Genomic DNA, 18,675 nt, shown 5'->3' with positions numbered 1-18,675 from the left:
GTGACAGATTCCCTTTACATCAATGGGCTGTCTCTACTACAAGACAGGACAGTTTCTCCAGACTGAGAGACACTCTTTTTAACAGTGCTCCACATAGAGAACCCCCATTTTATTAACTCAGAATTCCCTCATAGAGTAAAGCTTTTCTACTGGACGACCCTTTTAAAGGGAATCTGTCAGGTGATACATGCTGCCCAAACCGTGGCAAGCCTCTGCCTATATGCGCTTGCAGGGAGAGGCTTGTCAGTCACTGTCAGGGGTGGGGAGAAGCCACCGGGGACCCATCTGTACGACTAGTCAATAGCGCGGCTCGGTCCCCGGCGGCTATTAAAAGTATGTTTTTCTCAGAAACGCCGCAACGTTTCAGAGTAAAACATACATGACTGTGATCGCACAGCCAGGGGCTGATACATACTGCCACGGTTTCACCTGACAGGTTCCCTTTAAACAGACAGGAGTACTGACCGGTCCTTTTTAGGCATTTGGTTAGTAATTACCTCCCAGCAGAGCATGAATGTTCAGTCCCCGGTCTTGATCTTCTGGGCTGCACACATCCATCATATAGGCATGGCTAGGATTATCGGCAGAGTCGGCACTGAAATCCATGAGGACGACCCCACAGATTGTCAGAATGAGGCCCCATTTATGATCGTTGCTTGTATCCGCCACAGACAACCCTATGTCTCTACCATTGAGGAGAAGCGTTAGACCAAATAAGGCGCCTGTGAACGAAGGAAACATCGTGTGATCGACCAAAACCATGAGAAGAAGAGTCTCTAAGATCTAAGATCATAGACTGAAGAATAAAACACCAGTAAATGCCCAGTGATCAAGATCTGAGGAGTTGGAGGACAACTAATATGACCACTATTGTATCTCCTTTGACTTTTTGAGATTCGAGAATAAATCCCCCTAACTATGAGGTAACACATTTACTATTTCCCGGCCAAAAAAACCTGGTAGCCCCTCATATGACCACCCTTTCCCAGAAGCAGATAGGACTAGTCTCTGATCTCTAGTTACTGCTAGAAATCTTCATGTGATGATGTTCCTCAAGACACTGAGTGAAACCACAATGGTTGTGTTGTAGGAAACAAGTGCTTTACATGTATTTTTTCTAGAAGCTCCAGGATGATTAAAGAGTTCTGTCCACATTTGGGGCCATTTTTTTTTCATTTTTTTATACTAAAATGCATGTTTGAAAAAAAAAAAGGTTTGCATTTGAGGGTTAGTTAAAATTGTTGGCTTTTACAGGTCATTTGTTTCATTGCACATTCAATTTTGTTGTAAATCAGCTGAGAGGAGTTCAGAAAAAGTTTCAAACTCTCCCATTGGAACCATGAGAACAAGCTCACTGACACATTCCCAGTTAACTCATTCTGCAGCCAGCTGCAGAAGGCAAACAGTGCAATATTTTTAATTAAACCCAATTTCAAAAATGATATTCAGTATCAAATACATGCATGAAAGGGAAAAGAAAAAAAAATGTCCTCATAGGTGAACAACCCCATTAAGGGGGCACATCTCAGGGCCCTGGGGCTATGCATTTTTTTTGCATGTGAAACTTGGTGACGCTGTGAATATAATAGCCCTAGAGCTTCTAAATATGGCAGCTGTAACCTACTTACTTTTGAGAAACAGTTGCAAAATGAGGACGAAGCACAAGGATAATTCTAGAAGTGGCAGAATATGCAGATCTGTGCCAATTCCATAGCAAAATGCACATGTTGTTATAATCTTACATGCGAAACAAGGATGCCATGGATCATTCCCGCTAGAATCTTTGCTGCAAAAACTAATGAAGTGTTAAACCGTATTACTACTGCACGCTGAAGACGTCTTACAATGCAAACACAGAAATGCGTAAGTTCGCCAGGAGACTAGAGATTTAGCTTAGGGCCATATTAGTTCTTGTATTCTTCCACTTATCTTCTGATGTTTAGAAGTAGAGACACATAAGACCAGCATGTTATCCCGCTCACCTAGCCCAATGCTGCATCTCAGGATCAAACTAGTAATTCCTGCCGCAAAATCAAATTTCTTGTGCAGCATTTTTAGAATTTTTCGTTTTTGGCAGAGCAGGTTCTTTTTGGTTTCATCATTGATAAGTAATTTTCATACAGACTCAGAGACTCACGTATTGTACTCTAATGTGCAGCAGAATTGCAAATAATTTTGATTAAAAATCCCGAACCGTTGTTTACATACAGCTTCTATACAAGTGTATGTGTCTCCATGGCAACAGACTACATGCAAACCCTGTGTAGTCTGATCCTGCAGTTGTGCTCACTTCTGGGTAAGCTATGTTTGCAAAGAGTATGGTATAAGTGCAAGGGAGTAAGATTGCAAAATCAGAATACACAGGGTTTTTTGTAGTCTATGACCATGGAGACATGTAAGAAGAGGTGACAATATTCCTGAGAAACTCCAGCGCTGTGTGTCATTGGTGCGAGGAGACTGCCATCTACCGTCCAGATGGAACCAACCGGAAGTAGAAGAGATGCAGGGAGGACAAGTTTGAATGTAACACCTAGTGAGGTGTCATTGATGGTAGTTCTCCTGAGTATAAAAGGTCTTGCCGCCAAATCTCTTGAAGAGCAGACCAGACAAGCGCAGGAGAAGACGCTGCAGCCGGGGTGACAGGCCGCAGTAAGGAGTGGGCACCAGCGGGCTGTGGTACGGTCAAAAACAGGACCAGAGTGGCGCCAGACCATACCCAGAGTTCTAACTACGCCAGTCAAGGCACAAATCCCAGATCTGTGCCAGTCAAGACCCAGAGCCCAGATGATGCCAGACAAGAATCGGAACCCAGCCCTCATCCTTTCGAACCCGAGAGACACCCGCCTGCAGTCAAGCCCCGAAGATCGGTGAGGAGATTTCGCCTGAGAGAGGACGCCTGCGGTGGTGAACAGAGGGCGTGAGTGAGCCGGGCCGTCGCTTCCAGCACCTACATTCAGTACAAGGGTTGGCCTGGGCTAGGACAGCGGACAGGGTGGGGGTCAATTGAAGCGAAGGAGGCCCAACGTGCTTTGGTAGACTTTGCCTAGCGGGAAGAACTAGCGACCTCTGCTAGGGCCATAGCTTCAGGAGGAGGCAATGTAGTAGCTCCCCCAGGAACTGGTGTATCACCCCTGTTAGAGGGACATGAGCATAATCCCTAAAAGATTTCCCTAACATTTAACATGAACTCTAAGACTCATTATATGTTTCATATTGTATAATTTACTTGTGATTACTCTGTTTCATACTGTTTAACTGTTTCCATAACTACTGTAAGTTCCCGGCATATCGGAGGAAATAAATAGTTCATTGGCTGTTCCCGCTTCATGTCCATCTTCGTGTTGCATCCGGTCACCTGCTTTACAGACACATAGCGCCCGATACATAGATTTTGCTGTTATAGTATTCCCACTGATCCCGTGAGTATGTCATCGTGTTTTTTTTTTAATTCCGCCATATGGTTCCAGAGATATGGGCCTTTTTATTTAGTGCTCCTTTTTATGGTATTTTCAAGGGGAGGAGCAGACCAAAGACACGCCCCCAGGGAATCCGGTGAGCCACGCCTACTTAGTGATCATCATTAAAAGCACTAAATAAAAAGCCCATATCTCTGGGACCGTATGATGGAATTTAAAAACACAAAAAATGGTATACTTAGGGAAGAGGCGGGAATAAAATAACAACAAAAACTGCCCAGTTATTACCTGGTGATAGGTTCCCTTTAAGTATCAGGTAGTTTGAACACATACCTATGGCAAGGACAAGTATAAATGGCCGCCTCCTGCCAAATCTGGAAGTGCAGGTATCACTCCATGCCCCCAGCAATGGCTGGAGCAGAAACCCTTAAGGAGAAGAAAAAAACATATTACTTATTATAAACTTTGGAAGTAAAAATAAGCTGCCTTATGACAATTGTTTTGCTGAACTGTTTTCATTGCTAACCAGCACGATGCATTTTCCTTTTCTACACCATGTTAAAGTATAAAGGTTATTAGCTTCAATCCGGAGATAATATTGCTAATAAAGTATAGTAAGTACCTATAATACACCCTTCATATTCCCTATATAGGCTATATGAAATGTTCAGCTTTTTTAATTACTTGTTAAAAATCCAATTTTTTTTCTAAATTTGGGATTTTGCACTAATGTTTTTTTTCAGATTTAGGACACATAGAGCGATAGTGATGCACAAGAAGGGAAATGATTACTGGGTTATTTTGCCCGTTAGATATATATACATTAAAGCCCAATGCACACTGTAGTATTATGGCTCAGTGCAGTTTCTAAGGACCACAGCGCTGTAATAAGGCACCGATGCCAGTCAGTGGGCTTAAATTGTACTCATTTCATATAGGACTTTTCCTGTTGTCTGCTAAGGTGATAGACAAAATGTGTCATGCTCCAAGCATTGCTTCTAGAGAAGACCACAGTGTAGCATATAGGCACAATACAGAGGAAAACGTAATACCAAAATACACCCAGAGGCTCTAACTCAGGCTCTGTCCTGCCTTAGGGTGCTTTCATACTGCATTCTTTCCCACGTTCAGTAATCCTGTTGGGGCGTAAGTCCGAACCCCAAGCACAATGTGATTCGAGCCTATGCGCTGACGGGACCATTGACCATAATGTTGAAGACAGAGTCACCGTACGCTCTGCAGTGCATCATACACTTACTGAAGGCGGACACTCAGATATAGCCCACCTCCAGTAGGCGTATACACCCAAAAATGATGCACAACAGAGTCTACGGTGACTCTGTCTTCAGCATTATGGTCAATGGCCCTGTCAGTGCATAGGCTTAAATCACACTGTGCGGGTTGGGGGGGATGCGGACTTAAGCCTCGACGGGACGACTGAACGTGGAGAAGAATGCAGTGTGGAGGGGCCCTTACTGTATGAAAGATACAGGACAGATATACTATTCTTAAATTTGGTTAAGAGCTCTCTTAGAAGACAAATTCAATATAAGCAAAACCGCTAACAGGTTACAATTCACATTACAACTACTGAGTGTCCACACATACTGTAGACACATATGCATCAATATCTTATGACAGAGTATCATGAAATCATGTTTTTTTTTTAAAGTTGATAATCTCTGCACACTCACCTTGGGATATATTGAGGAAAGAAGAAAGGTGAGAAAGACAAATCTGTGCATTGCTAAGGACAAAATGGTGCTATCTTTATATGTTATTCCCTAGTTAATTGGGCACAGATGAGCTGTGACTGCATAGTTAGCACATGAACAGCTCCAAATGTAAAGGTTAAGTACATAAAGCTATTGGTAAAGTAACACTCAGTCGGTGATATGTGAAATTCCCATGTGCTATTTGCAAATTGTTAACAGTCTATAATAGCAGTGTTTTTGATAGATGCACCATATGGACAATAGTATTGGGACACACATCTTAATTAATTCAGGTTTTTAATCAATCTCATTACCATAGGTGTATAAAATCCGGCCCCTCACCAAACCATCTGTTTTTCCTAACATATGAGAAAGAATGGCTGGGCAATGCTCTGCTGACTCCATAACTGCAGAGTCCAAACTTAATCTGGTGTAAACATCAGCACAAAAACTGTGTCAGGAGCTTTATGGCCAAGCAAGTGCATGCAGCCTTACATCACCAAGCACAATGTGAAGCGTCGGATGGAGTGGTGTAAAGCCACCATGACCGAAATCAAGAACAGTGGAAATGTGTTCTGTGCAGTGATGGATTACACTTCTATATCTGACATGTGATGGACGAGTCTGGGTTTGGTGAATGTCAAGAGAATGTTACCCCATGACTGCATTGTGCAAACTGCAATATTTGGTGGAGAAGGGTTAATGCTATGGGAATGTTTTTCAGTGGTCGGCCTCGGCCTCTTAAAGTGAAGGGAAATCTTAATACTTCATTGTATAACATATTTTGAATTAACTATTCCAAATTTGTGGGAGTAGTTTAGGGAAAACGTTTTTCTGTTCCCCATGACTGTGCACAGTGCACAAAGCAAGGTCCATAAAGGCATGGATGGGGGACTTTGGTGTGAAAGAACATGGTTGCCACACAGAATCCTGATCTCAACCCAATTCAACACCTTGGAAAAGAATTAGAGCGGAGATTGTGAGTCCGGCCTCTCCTCCAACATCAGTGTCTGACCTCACAAATGCTTATCTTCACGAAGGGGCAAAAACTTCCTCAGACGCCTCCAAAATGTTGTAGAAAACTTCCCCAGAGGAGTGGAAGCTGTGATAGCTGCAATGTGGGGTCCAACTCCATATTAAGGTTTATGGATTTAGAATGGGAAGTCATAAATGCTCCTGTATGTCCCAATATTTTGGTCCATATAGCGTACTATAATGGATTTCTTACAATTTATCAAGAAACAAAGGTAGACTGAATTTGATTTTAAATGAAATAGGCCACAAAGTGATAGATGATAGGCACATGCCCCAATTTTTACCAAAACGTCATATAAAATGCATTATTACCCAAGATGGGGCTGATAAACCACACCATACTATAGAACTCATCTGGAAGACCCATCTGAAGTAGAACCGGTGTGACATACGCTGTTTCCATTGCATAACAGAACTCGATTCCGAATAATATGCACCCATTAAACAAGAGTTCCATAAAAGATCTCCGAGGATGAAGGTCCACAAAATCAATCAAATCAAGCGGACATGGGGTGTTGGGGGGAGGAGGAGGTGATGGCCGGACTAGTTTTCTTCTCTTTGGATGTCTTTTGAAATTGTTGGCTCGATGGCTGATATGACCCGTTACAGATGAAGAATAGCCACACACCTGCGACCTCCAGAATTCTTGGGCAACCAAGTTTGGAAGCATGGTTTCAGCTGGCGGCAACGTTACGGATGAAGACATGTTGGACTGATTTCTTATTTCTGCAAAAGAGAAATTTGGTTACAGAAAAAAACACCAAAAGAGGTAGTTTTACCTTGTAATGACGACCTATAGGAATCATACCTTCATCTTCATTGTTAATTATTCGTTACACACATCATCAGTATTTTTCAAGGGGTGAATATTTAGTCATGTTAATTTCTTTAAATTAACAAAATATGTCCTTAACCCCTTAAGCCCCGAGGGTGGTTTGCACGTTAATGACCAGGCCAATTTTTACAATTCTGACCACTGTCACTTTATGAGGTAATTACTCTTGAACGCTTCAACGGATCCCCCTGATTCTGAGATTGTTTTTTTCGTGACATATTGTACTTCATGATTGTGGAAACATTTCTTCGATATCACTTGCGTTTATTTGTGAAAAAAATGGAAATTTGGCGAAAATTTTGAAAATTTAGCAATTTTCAAAATTTGAATTTTTAAGCCCTGAAATCAGAGCGATATGTCACACAAAAGAGTTAATAAATAACATTTCCCACATGTCTACTTTACATCAGCACAATTTTGGAACCAAATTTTTTTTTTGTTAGGGAGCTATAAGGGTTAAAAGTTGACCAGCGATTTCTCATTTTTCCAACAAAATTTACAAAACCATTTTTTTAGGGACCACATCACATTTGAAGTCACTTTGAGAGGTCTTTATGACAGAAAATACCCAAAAGTGACACCATTCTAAAAACTGCTCCACTCAAGGTGCTCAAAACCACATTCAAGAACTTTATTAACCCTTCAGGTGCTTCACAGGAATTTTTTGAATGTGGAAGAAAAAAATGAACATTTAACTTTTTTCACAAAAATGTTACTTTAGACCCAATTTTTTTTATTTTCACAGGGGTAACAAGAAAAAATGGACCCCAAAATTTGTTGTGCAATTTCCCCTGGGCACGCAGATACCCAATATTTGGGGAAAAAACACTGTTTGGGCGCACGGCAGGGCTCGGAAGGGAAGGAGCGCCATTTGACTTTTTGATTGTAAAATTTGCTTGAATAATTAGCGGACGCCATGTTGTGTTTGGAGAGCCCCTGTGTGCCCAAACTTTGGAGCTCCCCCACAAGTGACCCCATTTTGGAAACTAGACCCCCCAAGGCACCTTTCTAGATGCATAGTGAGCACTTGGAACCCCCAGGTGCTTCACAAATTGATTCGTAAAAATGAAAAAGTGAAAAAAAAAACACTTTTTCATTTTTACGAATCAATTTGTGAAGCACCTGGGGGTTCCAAGTGCTCACTATGCATCTAGATAGGTGCCTTGGGGGGTCTAGTTTCCAAAATGGGGTCACTTGTGGGGGAGCTCCAATGTTTGGGCACACAGGGACTCTCCAAATGCAACATGGTATCCGCTAACAAATTGAATGGAAAATCGGCTCAAATTGTTAGCGGACACCACGTTGCGTTTGGAGAGCCCCTCTGTGCCCAAACTTTGGAACTCCCCCACAAGTGACACCATTTTGGAAACTAGACCCCCCAAGGCACCTTTCTAGATGCATAGCGAGCACTTGGAACCCCCAGGTGCTTCACAAATTGATTCGTAAAAATGAAAAAGTGAAAAAAAAAACACTTTTTCATTTTTATGAATCAATTTGTGAAGCACCTGGGGTTCCAAGTGCTCACTATGCATCTAGATAGGTGCCTTGGGGGGTCTAGTTTCCAAAATGGGGTCACTTGTGGGGGAGCTCCAATGTTTGGGCACACAGGGACTCTCCAAATGCAACATGATATCCGCTAACAAAATGTCGGCTCAAATTGTTAGCGGACACCATGTTGCGTTTGGACAGCCCCTGTGTGCCCAAACTTTAGAGCTCCCCCACAAGTGACCCCATTTTGGAAACTAGACCCCCCAAGGCACCTATCTAGATGCATAGTGAGTACTTGGAACCCGCAGGTGCTTCACAAATTGATTCGTAAAAATGAAAAAGTGAAAAAAAAAAACACTTTTTCATTTTTATGAATCAATTTGTGAAGCACCTGGGGTTCCAAGTGCTCACTATGAATCTAGATAGGTGCCTTGGGGGGTCTAGTTTCCAAAATGGGGTCACTTGTGGGGGAGCTCCAAAGTTTGGGCACACAGGGGCTCTCCAAACGCAACATGGTGTCCGCTAACAATTTGAGACGATTTTCCATTCAATTAGTTAGCGGACACCATGTCGCGTTTGGAGAGCCCGTGATGTGCCTAAACAGTGGAGCTCCCCCACAAGAGTCCCCATTTTGGAAACTATACCCTTCAAGGATTTTATTAAGGTGTATAGTGAACATTTTTAACCCAGAGGTACGGCACAGAATTTGTTTACATTAGGTCATCATATTGAATAAGTTGTCATTATTCTTGAGCGCAAGTGCTCGCTACTTGAGTTTGCATCGGGTACTCAGGTATGCACCATGTACAGCGTGTGCTCGAGTGACATGCTCGAGTCCCTGCTCCGCATGTTTCACGGTTATTAGACACCCCAAAAAAAACATGCGGGGATCGCTCGTGCATGGCAGGCAATCCCCGTAAAGTTTTTTTGGCCGCGAAGCATATGGGGCAGAGACTCGAGCATGTCACTCAAATACCCACGATACTCAATGCATACCAGAGCACCCGATGCAAACTCAAGTAGCGAGCACTTGCGCTCAACACTAGTCGCCATATCGTCATCTTTTTTTCTTACTTTTGAAAAAAATCCCAACCCCAGCCCTAACCCTAGCACAACCCTAACCATAGCACAACCCTAGCCCTAGCACAACCCTAGCCCCAGCACAACCCTAGCCCCAGCACAACCCTAGCCCCAGCACAACCCTAGCCCCAAACCCAGCCCTAACCCTAGCCCAATCCTAACCCAAGAGTTTATTTTTGACGCCGTTCCTTGTGCGGTATAAGTGATTAGACGACTTTATTCTTCAGGTCGGTGTGATTACAGCAATGCCAGAATCATATGGGGTTTTTATGACTGACAGCTGTCACACACTAAAAGACGCATTTTTTGTAAAATCTAGTTTTTGCATCGCGATATTTTGAGAGCTATAATTTTTCCAGATTTTGGCAGACAGTCATGTGACGGCTCGTTTTTTGCGGGATGACTTGACGTTGTTATTGATGCCATTTTCAGGCACGTGACATTTTTTGATCGCTTTCTATTCCGATTTTTGGTAGGCAGAATAAACAAAAACCAACAATTCAGGAATTTTTTATTTTTTTTTTATTCTGTTCCGCGTGTGGTAAAATTTATGAGGTAGCTTTATTCTTCGGGTCAGTACGTTTACAGCGGTACCACATTTGTATCATTTTTCTATGTTTTGGCGCTTATACACAATAAAAGCTATTTTATAGAAAAAAATATTTTTTAGCATCGCTTTATTCTGAGAGCTATAACTTTTTTATTTTTTGGCTGATGGAGCTGTATGGCAGCTTGTTTTTTGCGGGACGAGATGACATTTTCAGCGGTACCATTTTTATTTATATGCGTCTTTTTGATCGCGTGTTATTCCACTTTTTGTTTGGCGGTATGGTGATAAAGCATTGTTTTTTGCTTCGTTTTTTTTTTTTTTTACCGTGTTCACTGAAGGGGTTAACTAGTGGGACGGTTTTATAGGTCAGGTTGTTACGGACGCGGCGATACCAAATATGTGTACATTTATTGTTTTTTTTTTTTTATAATAATATTTATTGATGGGTACATTATATTTTTATTTTTGGTGGATTATTTTTTTTATTTTCTTTTAATATGTTTGCAATTTTTTTTTTTTTTTTCCCACTTTCAGACAGTTTATACACTTTATTACTTTGTCCCACTCTGGGACTTTCACTTTTTTTTCTCTGATCGCCTGCATGGCATAGGAATGGAGCACCATCCCTATGCCATGCAGGCTGTCAGCGGTGCACAGTGTGAAGATTGTTTGGAGATGCACTGCGCATGTCCAAACAATCTTCCTGCTGTCTGGTGACCCGGATGTTGTCATGACGACATTGGGTCGTCATGGCAACACCCGGCAAGCCTTTGCAGACTGCGCTGGAAGCCGGAAGAGGAGGTGAGTATCGGCGATCACCTCCCCTTGCCCCCGCAATGCCGCGATCGACTTCGATTGACTTTGATCGCAGCATCGCAGGGGTTAATGTGCTGGGAGCGGTGCAGGACCGCTCCCTGCACATAGTACCGGGTGTCAGCTGTGACAATCAGCTGACACCCGGCGGCGATCGCGCCCGCACAGCCTGTGTGCGCGCGCGATCGCGATGACGTACTAATACGGGTCTGGCTCTTAAGTCCCAGGGCACAGACGCGTATTAGTACGTCAGATGTTATTAAGGGGTTAAAAGAGTTTTCCCATGAACAAAAGTTCATTTCAATCAATAGATCTTGAAATAATAATAACTTCCACAATTTAATGTGTTTAAATAAAATGTTCCTGTGCTGAGATAATCTTATAAATGTGCCCCTGCTGTGTACTGTGTAATGGCTGTGTCTGACCGTGTAGGGATCATGGTCTGATCATACCACATCTCCTGGGCAGGGGAGGAAGGAAAAGAGTATACAGACATTACAGCAGGGGATCACAGCGGATTCTTTCTTTGAAGTAAAACATTGTTTAAAAACTGACAGGGAAATGTTTTACCTCACAGAACAGACACAGCCATTACACAGTACACAGGTGTGGCGCCCTGCTGCGCATTGGTGCCACAGATCCTAGAGGGGTGCATAGACGGATTCATCCACAAGAGGCCCTCGTAGCATTCACACACCTCCACCTTCCACCGCAGACCACCAGAGGGAGCCCGTTAGGGATATAAATAGGGAAGGTGGAGCTAGGCAGTCAGTCTAAGTCTGGAGTCCACAGAGAGTGAAGTCTGTGAGAAAGTCAGTCCAGCCCAGACTCAGTGAGCTCAGGTTAGTGAGCCTAAGGTGTGCCGACGCCATAAGAGCGGTGAAGAGTAGCGAGGCCTACTGCCAGTGTGAAGCCTAGTGAGGGCCCCGAGCGTGGCTGAAGGCAAGTGGAGTTGCGAGCTACATAGGGGGCAGAGGAGCTTAACCAGCTCACCCCACAACCATTTACCGGACACCGGGTCCGCGTCTGCAGGGGTCCCTAAGGCCCAACAGAAACTGCCGGAACCCCTGGCGAACTATATGTCCCAGGAACACCAAAAGCTGACTGTCATACCAGGGTCAGGAGTCACTGAGGCCCAAGAGACCGGGGAGCGTGAACTCCAACAGAAGGCCCTACCACCTGGTCAGCAGGTGCAAGACAGAGATCAAGTTAGGCCTAGCTCCAAGCAGGTCATAAACTTATCAGGAAAAGGCAAGAAACAGGAGGCCCCACACCCGCTCACTGGGGAGAGTCCCGATATGCACCCTTCACCCTACAGTGCCCTGGATCGTGCCTGAAACACCACCAGTAAAAGTACTGAAGTGAACTGTTATGAGTGTGCCTATTCTTCTTCTGACCCTGCTGGGTCCCCTCTGTCCTGCATCCCTTCTCCTATGCTGCCCTGAGGCCCTGCTCCACCTGTGGGGAGAAGCACCAACTAAGCTGCCTGACCACCGGCCTCAGAGGACTGTAGCAGCGCTGGTGATCCTCACCAGACACCATGGGTGGCGTCACAAACTTTCGCTTTCCCATACACCTTTTCCCCCAATTCCTTGCTTTTTAAGAGTGACCCCAGGGTACGGCCCCGGGAGCCGGCCACCGCGACATCCCCCAAAACTAACAACAAGGCCCCGGGCGCAGAGTCGTCCCCATCCCCTGGGTGCGTCACAGGGGCACATTTATAAGATTATCTCAGCACAGGAACATTTTATTTAAACATATCCAATTGTGGAAATGATTATTATTCCAAGATTTATTGATTAAAATGAACTTTTATTTGTGGGAAAATCCCTTTAAGAATATACAGTATTATTCCATATCATGTACTGGATTGCACTTCAATAACACTAATGAAAACAAATGCCTCGGTCAAAAATGTACATATAGCCTAGAACATTGTTTCCCAAACTCCAGTCCCCACGACCCCCAACACGTGATGTTTTCAGGATTTCCTTAGTATTGAACAGGTGATTGAATTACTATCAACCTTTCAGAAATTGCAATAAATTCTGTCACCTGGGTAAGGAAATCCTGATCTGTTGGGGCCGTGTTGACTGCATGTGCTATTTGGCAGACATCTGCCTTAGGGATATTTATTTTCCCCTAATTGTCTCTGTCATTTTTCTCTTCTAGGTAGGATTATATTCCACCATAATTGTCATTGTTCTTTGTGTGGAGTTCATTTCTATTGTATACATTGAGATATTTAGTAACTACCAATGCTGTTTTTATGACCTTTGGTATGGTATGGCTTTGCCTATGTTTGATTTTCTATTTTTAAAGCTTTTTATGTGTTGTTGAATATTTAATAAAGATTTTTGTGATTTTTATTTATAGCTCATATCCCCATATGTTTTTTGGATGGCACTGTTCTTGTGTAGGGAGAGCCTTTGATGGTGTTGGTCCACTGGGTTATTAAACCTGTCTCGATGGAGCTGAGACATGCATGCTAGACCTTCACTCCATCCATTATCCATGAGACTGCGGAAATAGCGGTGCGCCTTGCTCAGCTTTGTCCGGCAGTCCCATAGACAATGAATGGAGCAGAGGTTGAGCTTGTACACCTCAACTCCACTCAAGACAATGCCCGGTTCTTGTGATCACACTGGTCAGGCCCCCAGTGATCAGTAAATTATCCCCTATCGTAAGGATCCTATTACTATTTTAAGAATAACCCTTTAAACGGGGCATGGATTGTCATTCATACATTTCTGGGCAGCATTGTTGGACGCAAAATGGTTTCTCAATGTCTTGTGTACTATCTTTCTCTCGAAAGACGTTAGGAAGTAAGCTACACATTTATTTACTTATATAGCACATATTCCACATCAATTTATAGACATCATCATCACTGTCCCCATTGGGGATCACAATCTAGATTCCCTATCAGGATGTCTTTGGAGTGTGGGAGGAAATTGGAGAACCCAGAAGAAACTCACACAAACATGGGGAGAGCATACAAACTCCTTGCAGATGTTGTCCTTGGTGGGATTTGAACCCAGAATCCCAATGCTGCAAGGCTGCAGTGCTAACCACTGAGCCACCGTGCTGGCATTTAGTCATTAGGACAAGAGAAAACATATGCCTTTAAATGCAACATAGATAGCTGACAATATCTTCCAAATACAAAAGTTTGGGCACCCCTGGTCAAAAATATTATTGTGAACAGTAAGGCAAGTTGAAAATGAAATGATCTCTAAAAGGCTTGAAGTTAAAGTTGACACATTTCCTTTGTATTTCAGGCAAAAAAAAATATATTGAAATTTTTTACATTTTAAAAATTACAAAAAGAAAAATGGGCCGCTGCAAAAGATTGGGCATCCTTGGAGATTTATGTCCTCAGATAACTCTGACCAACATTTCAGACCTTAATTAGCCTGTTAGGGTTATAGCTTGTTCACTATCATCGTTAGGAATGGCCAGGGGATGCAAATTTCCCAGCTTTAAAAAAACCCAGCCTCTTCTAACCTTGTGCCAAAAAACAGCAGCCATTGGTTTTTGTAAGCAGTTGCCTAGCACTCTGAAAATGAAAACTGTGGAGGCCACAAAGCAGAAGAAGGATATAAGAAGATAACAAAGCGTTTTCAAGTTGCCCTTTCCTCAGTTTGAAATGTAATTAAGAAATGGCAGTTAACAGGAACAGTGGAGGTCAAGATAAGGTCTGGAAGACCAAGTAAAATTTCAGTGAGAGGTGCTTGTAGGTTTACTAGAGAGGCAGATCAGAACCCCCCTTGACAGGAAAAGACCTTCAGAAAGTTTAGCAGACACCACCAGCACAAATATGGCCTTCATGGAAGAGTCATCAGAAGAAAACCTCTCCTGTGTCATCACCATAAAATTCAGCATCAGAAGTATACAAAAGGACATCTAAACAAGTCTGATCCATTTTGGAAACAAGTCCTGTGGACCTATGAGGGTAAAATAGAACTCTTTGGCCACAATGATCAAAGGTATGTGTGGAGAAAAAAGGGCACAGAATTTCAGGAAAAGAACATCTCGCCGACCATTAAGCATGGGGGTTGATCAATCATGCTTTGTGGTTGTGTTGCAGCCAATGGCACAGGGAACATTTCCGGGTAGAAGGAAGAATGAATTCAATGAAATTTCAACAAATTCTTGATGCTGAAGTTAAAAAGAGGATGGCTTCTACAAATAGATAATGATCCTAAAAACATGTCAAAATTCATAATAGAAGACTGCAAAAGGCGCAAGCTGAAAGTTTTACAATGGCCATCATGGTCCTCTGATCTGAACATCATTGAAAATCTGTGGCTAGACCTCAAAATAGCAGTGCATGCAAGAGGAATCGCACAGAACTGGAAGAATTTTCCAAAGAAGAATGGTTGAAAATCCCTCAATAAAGAGTTGAAAGACTCTTGTCTGGCTACAAAAAGCGTTTACAACCTGTAATACTTTCAAAAGGGGGTTCTACCAGGTACTAACCATGCAGGATGCCCAAAGTTTTGCATCTGCCCATTTTCCTTTTTGTAATTTTTAAAATGTTAAAGATGAAATCTATATGTATTTTTTTGCCTAAAATACAAAGGAAATGTTTCATCTTTAACTTTAGGCCTTTTAGAGATCATTTCATCTTCAACTTGCTTAACTGTTCACAATAACAGTCATTTTGACCAGGGGTGCCCAAACTTTTATATGTCACTGTAGGTCCCACAGGGGTCACCGTCTAGTGGATTCTCTCTCAGTTCTTCACCAGGGAATAAATGATCATACCTCGGACTCCTTATGTACATGGTCACGGTGGGTATCAGATTTTAGCTTTGCAGACTTACCAGTCAATGAAAACCTTAAAACACCAAGTGAAAAAGACTAACTGCCCTTATATGCCCATCCAAATCCACCATAAACTTTACGGCACTATGCAATTCCTGGATCTTGTATGTTACTGCATTTTATACATAACACCAAATTATATTTGTATTTCCCTGATGACAACACATTGGCAGGAAGCTAAGTGATAAAACTGCAAATGGAAGCTGAATCCGATATATTGTATCTGACGTGGGATCACAAAATGAAGACAGAATCGCAATTAGCCACAAGCTGAGTCAGCAGAAAGCCAGAAGGGGATGGCCAAGCTCTTAGCTGTAATATGGGAATGTAGGCCTCACTGGTCTATGAGGGAGAAGTATTAGGAAGCCTAACTAGCCTCTTACCATATATATATATTTCATGTCAATAATTGTTAGAAGCATTTGGAATATTTAGCAATTTAAGAGATGTTTAATTTGGTGGAGGATGCGGGCACCTTTTACCACTATAATTAAATGTGATGCTTTGGTATAACATTACAACTATCCCTTACCAAAATAAAATAATCTTCATTTTCTAAAGAGTATCATTAATAATGACCGTAATGACTGCGTTAATGCAAAGAATATACATGTAAAATAAATAATAATAATAATATCACATATTCTAGTCTTATTATCAAATGTTTAATATAATAAATCAATAAAAGCGATGTAAATAGCAACAAAGACTGTAAGTAGACATCAGACACAATGACATATGGGACTTCATTGAGCTTGTGGACCAAAGCAAATAAAAAATTAACTTAAAACCACTGCAGGTAAAATGACAACATGAACAATAGCAACATAAGTATAATAAAATTACAGTCACAAGAAATGACATTTTTGGTGTGATTGAAAAAAAAAAAATTCGATATATTGGCTGATAAATGGCACGTGATGAACAACATACAGATTGGAGTAGTAGCAGGAATAACTGGACTGACAAGCAAGACTATCCTACTCTCCTGCCACATATCATATGTATCACTGGCTAGCCATACAGAGTTAGCCGAAATTTCCTGCTAGATAGATATCCCAGAAAAGACATGTATGGTTCACATGGTAATGCACCAAAAAGAAATGTGCTCAAATAAAAGGACAATAAAGCAGGCAGCATACACCGAAAACCACATAGGATCTAAATAAACCAGTGACTAATACTATATGTACTGGGATGGTCTGCAAAAATGTAGGATATTTGCATTGATTGTTACCTGTGGTATTAAGGACATTCTTCTCAGAGGCTGGATTGCAGCATGGATAATAGACAGGGCTACCCAGGCTGAGTCTGCAGCATCCTCCCTCCCTACACCCAAGGAGTCTTCCTCCTGGCTGTGTGGAGGTGGGGGAGGTGTGTGTGTTCTGACATCACTACCCTGCTCCTCTCCCCTGTCTGATTCCTGCTGTCTCCTGGTGGCTCCTATTGTTCTGCACAGATGCTGGAGATGGCAGACCTGGACACACAACACTGCATACATCATAATGGGGGCACCACAGGCAGGATGGGCAGGAAGGCTGGGAATGTGCTGCTGGTACAGTGCTGGTGATATGGCTGCAAAGAAACTGCACTGAAGCTGCCTTACAAGCTGGCAAGGAAGGAAAATGCTGCAGTCATTACAGCACTGCTCTGCTGCAACCACACAAAATACTTTACAATTATTTTAGATAGATGGATAGACAGCGAGATAGCTAGATAATAGATAGTGTATATACAGATAGATAACAGATAGATAAAAGATAGATAATAGAGAATTAGATAATAGATGTGAGATGATAGATAGATATTAGATATATATTAGATATGAGATTGATTAATAGATTATATATAGATTGATAATAGATATATAGATATGAGATAGTGAGATAAATAGATGATAGATAAATATATATATTTGAGATATATAGTATAGTGCACTCTATGTGTGTATCTCTAGTGTGTGCCTGTGTAGTATGTTTGTGTGTGTGGTGCCCCTGAGGGTTCAGTCGCCACAGAGGTACTGCACCTCACCCAGAGGTGTGGTGTCCCCTTCTCTCAGGTAAGGAGGGAGTGCTGCCTGGAACCCCAAACACCTGCATCCAACACTACACTGCCCCAGGCCGGCTGGAAGGGCAAGACGCAACGTATGTTTCTGCTGAGCCCTGACCCTGGCTGGAGTGGGGGGAACCCAAAGGTAGGGGGAACCAGTAGTGGGTGTGGGTGGAGGAGGTAGATAGAGGAAGCACTTTTGATAGGAGTATAAATAGGGAAGCCATCTTGGAGTTTGAGGAGTTCAGTGCTGAGCAAGGTTCAGTTCTAGGGAGCTGATCAGAAGAAAAGCTCGGGACTGTTCAGAAGAACAGTCCGGGAGCAGAGTCTCATGAGGAGATCTGCTCCACGGTTAGGGCCAAGTGTGAAGCCCCCGGAGGGTAGCAGAGAGTTGGCTCCGTTGTACAGAAAGGATCCCAGGGGGTACGGCGCGTGCAGGATGGCACCCGTACGCCCCGCATCTGTCAGAAGACAGAGGGATTGCTGCGGCATTCTAATCCCTCAGGAGGGTCAAGTAGGTCCCGGATCCGACATACAGGAAGGACTTCAGAGCACCCGAGCGGGATTGAGAGCGGGCAGCGCAGAGCAGGAGGGAGAAGGACCAGAGTAAAGATGGTCAAAGTAGGAACACGAGAAAGTGGGGTTCTGCCAGGTATTCCCGAATTGCCTGAGGAAGGATTGAACCCCTGCCCGGTGAACGCAGCGCGACGAGGGAGGCCTTTACCTGTAAAGTGCACCTGTGAAGTGTCTAAAGAACTGTGAGTAAAATCTTGGATGACTGCACTGCACTGCCTCTGTCCATTCCTTCATCGGCGCCATTGTTCCCCCTGCACTACAACGTGCAGCGCAACCACAACCTGCATC

General features: G+C 42.9%; 1 protein-coding gene across 2 annotated transcripts in view; it reads right to left on the bottom strand.

Annotated features, from left to right (window-relative positions):
• SLC45A1 (solute carrier family 45 member 1) overlaps positions 1-17,297 on the bottom strand; it is a 31,347-nt gene extending 14,050 nt beyond the window's left edge. Inside the window, exons 1-4 of one of the 2 annotated variants that reach the window (XM_073656740.1) lie at positions 17,000-17,297; positions 6,479-6,892; positions 3,750-3,842; positions 498-722 (exon numbers count right to left, since the gene is read on the bottom strand). In XM_073656740.1, coding sequence (XP_073512841.1) covers positions 498-722; positions 3,750-3,842; positions 6,479-6,872 — 712 coding nt within the window. In that variant the 5' untranslated portion in view covers positions 6,873-6,892; positions 17,000-17,297. Of the gene's footprint in view, positions 1-497; positions 723-3,749; positions 3,843-6,478; positions 6,893-16,999 lie in introns of those variants that run through there. The other variant, XM_073656741.1, reaches the window with a different exon arrangement.
• Positions 17,298-18,675: the final 1,378 nt, after the last annotated feature.

Source organism: Phyllobates terribilis, unplaced genomic scaffold, assembly GCF_046119375.1.
Source record: "Phyllobates terribilis strain yellow unplaced genomic scaffold, ASM4611937v1 Scaffold_12__6_contigs__length_324123572, whole genome shotgun sequence".
NCBI classification, from domain to species: Eukaryota; Metazoa; Chordata; class Amphibia; order Anura; family Dendrobatidae; genus Phyllobates; species Phyllobates terribilis.
The sequence above is the reverse complement of the archived record's forward strand: the minus strand, read 5'-3'. Positions and strand labels throughout refer to the sequence as shown.